The 1,146-nt window shown below is 48.4% G+C and overlaps 1 protein-coding gene across 1 annotated transcript in view; it reads right to left on the reverse strand.

The window, feature by feature from the left end:
• Positions 1-1,146, reverse strand: part of LOC116686684 (collagen alpha-1(XIV) chain-like) — a gene marked incomplete at its 3' end in the record, with an annotated part of 145,102 nt that overhangs the window by 49,379 nt on the left and 94,577 nt on the right. Inside the window, 1 exon segment of the mRNA XM_032511720.1 lies at positions 932-1,096. Coding sequence (XP_032367611.1) covers positions 932-1,096 — 165 coding nt within the window.

A 1,146-nucleotide genomic window follows, 5' to 3' on the forward strand; every position in this document is an offset into this window, starting at 1 on the left:
CTCACCTCCGTCTCATCTCCCTCACTGAGCAGTATTGAGGGTATAAATGCTCGATGTAGAGAATGCAGGGAAAAATAACACAAACCACACATCAAGGCAGACTTTTACTTTGAGGCAACTCAATTACAAATACAAGGGCGTCTAGAAAAGTCAGTTATCCTAAGTAGAAGACTGTGTGTGCTCCGACTGTTGCCCTATTTAAAGAGGATCAGTTCAGAGCAACCTCAGGTGTTTGAAAGAGTTCCTGTAGGGCACCCAGATAGCTCAGTTGGTAGAGCGGGTGCCCATGTATAGAGGTTTACTCCTCGACGCAGCCGGCCCGGGTTCGAGTCCAGCCTGCGGCCCTTTGCTGCATGCCACTCCCCCTCTCTCTCCCCTTTCATATCTTCAGCTGTCCTGTCAATTAAAGGCCTAAAATGCCCAAAAAATAATCTTAAAAAAAAAGAAAAAAGAAAGAGATTCTGTAGCGCTCAGCCGTCAGGCCGAAGACACAAAGAAGACACGAAAAAAAGACACAAAGAAGACACAAAGAAGACACAAATAAGCCAAAAACTGCACAACAAACAAAGGAAAGGGGAGAAGTGAAGCTGGGAGTTTGCCAGTTCAAGCTCCGCGATTAAGGCTACCTCACGGCGTCTGCGACTCGCGTCCACGCTGCCGTTTGGAAACGAGGACGCACGACAGTCAGTCCTCCTGGTTTGGAAGACTGATAAAGCTACTAAAACCCCGCTCTTTATTTCACTATTGTTCATTGATGTGCTGCGTAGGTGTTCAGACTGTTCACTCCTCAAAAGGACATTTTATCAACCTGTTCATCTAGACCCCGGCCCACTAACGGGGCCCTAATATCCTGCAGAGGATTTATGTATCACTCTGTTGTGTTGAATTCTCTAAACAGCAGATCCTGTTGTGTTGGTCCAAGACAATAAACGGTATTATATTATCTTTACCTCCTTCTCGTCTGCGGGGTCTCCCTCCGTCAGCGGGGCGTACAGGATCATGTACCCAGAAGCCCCGGCGGCGGTCTTCCAGCGGACCCTCATGGTGCTGTGGGTGATATCAAACAACTCCAGGTCGTTCACCATCGGCAGGGCCACTGCAGGAGACACACACACACACACACACACACACACACACACACACACA

This window comes from Etheostoma spectabile, unplaced genomic scaffold (assembly GCF_008692095.1).
Source record: "Etheostoma spectabile isolate EspeVRDwgs_2016 unplaced genomic scaffold, UIUC_Espe_1.0 scaffold437, whole genome shotgun sequence".
Taxonomy (NCBI): Eukaryota; Metazoa; Chordata; class Actinopteri; order Perciformes; family Percidae; genus Etheostoma; species Etheostoma spectabile.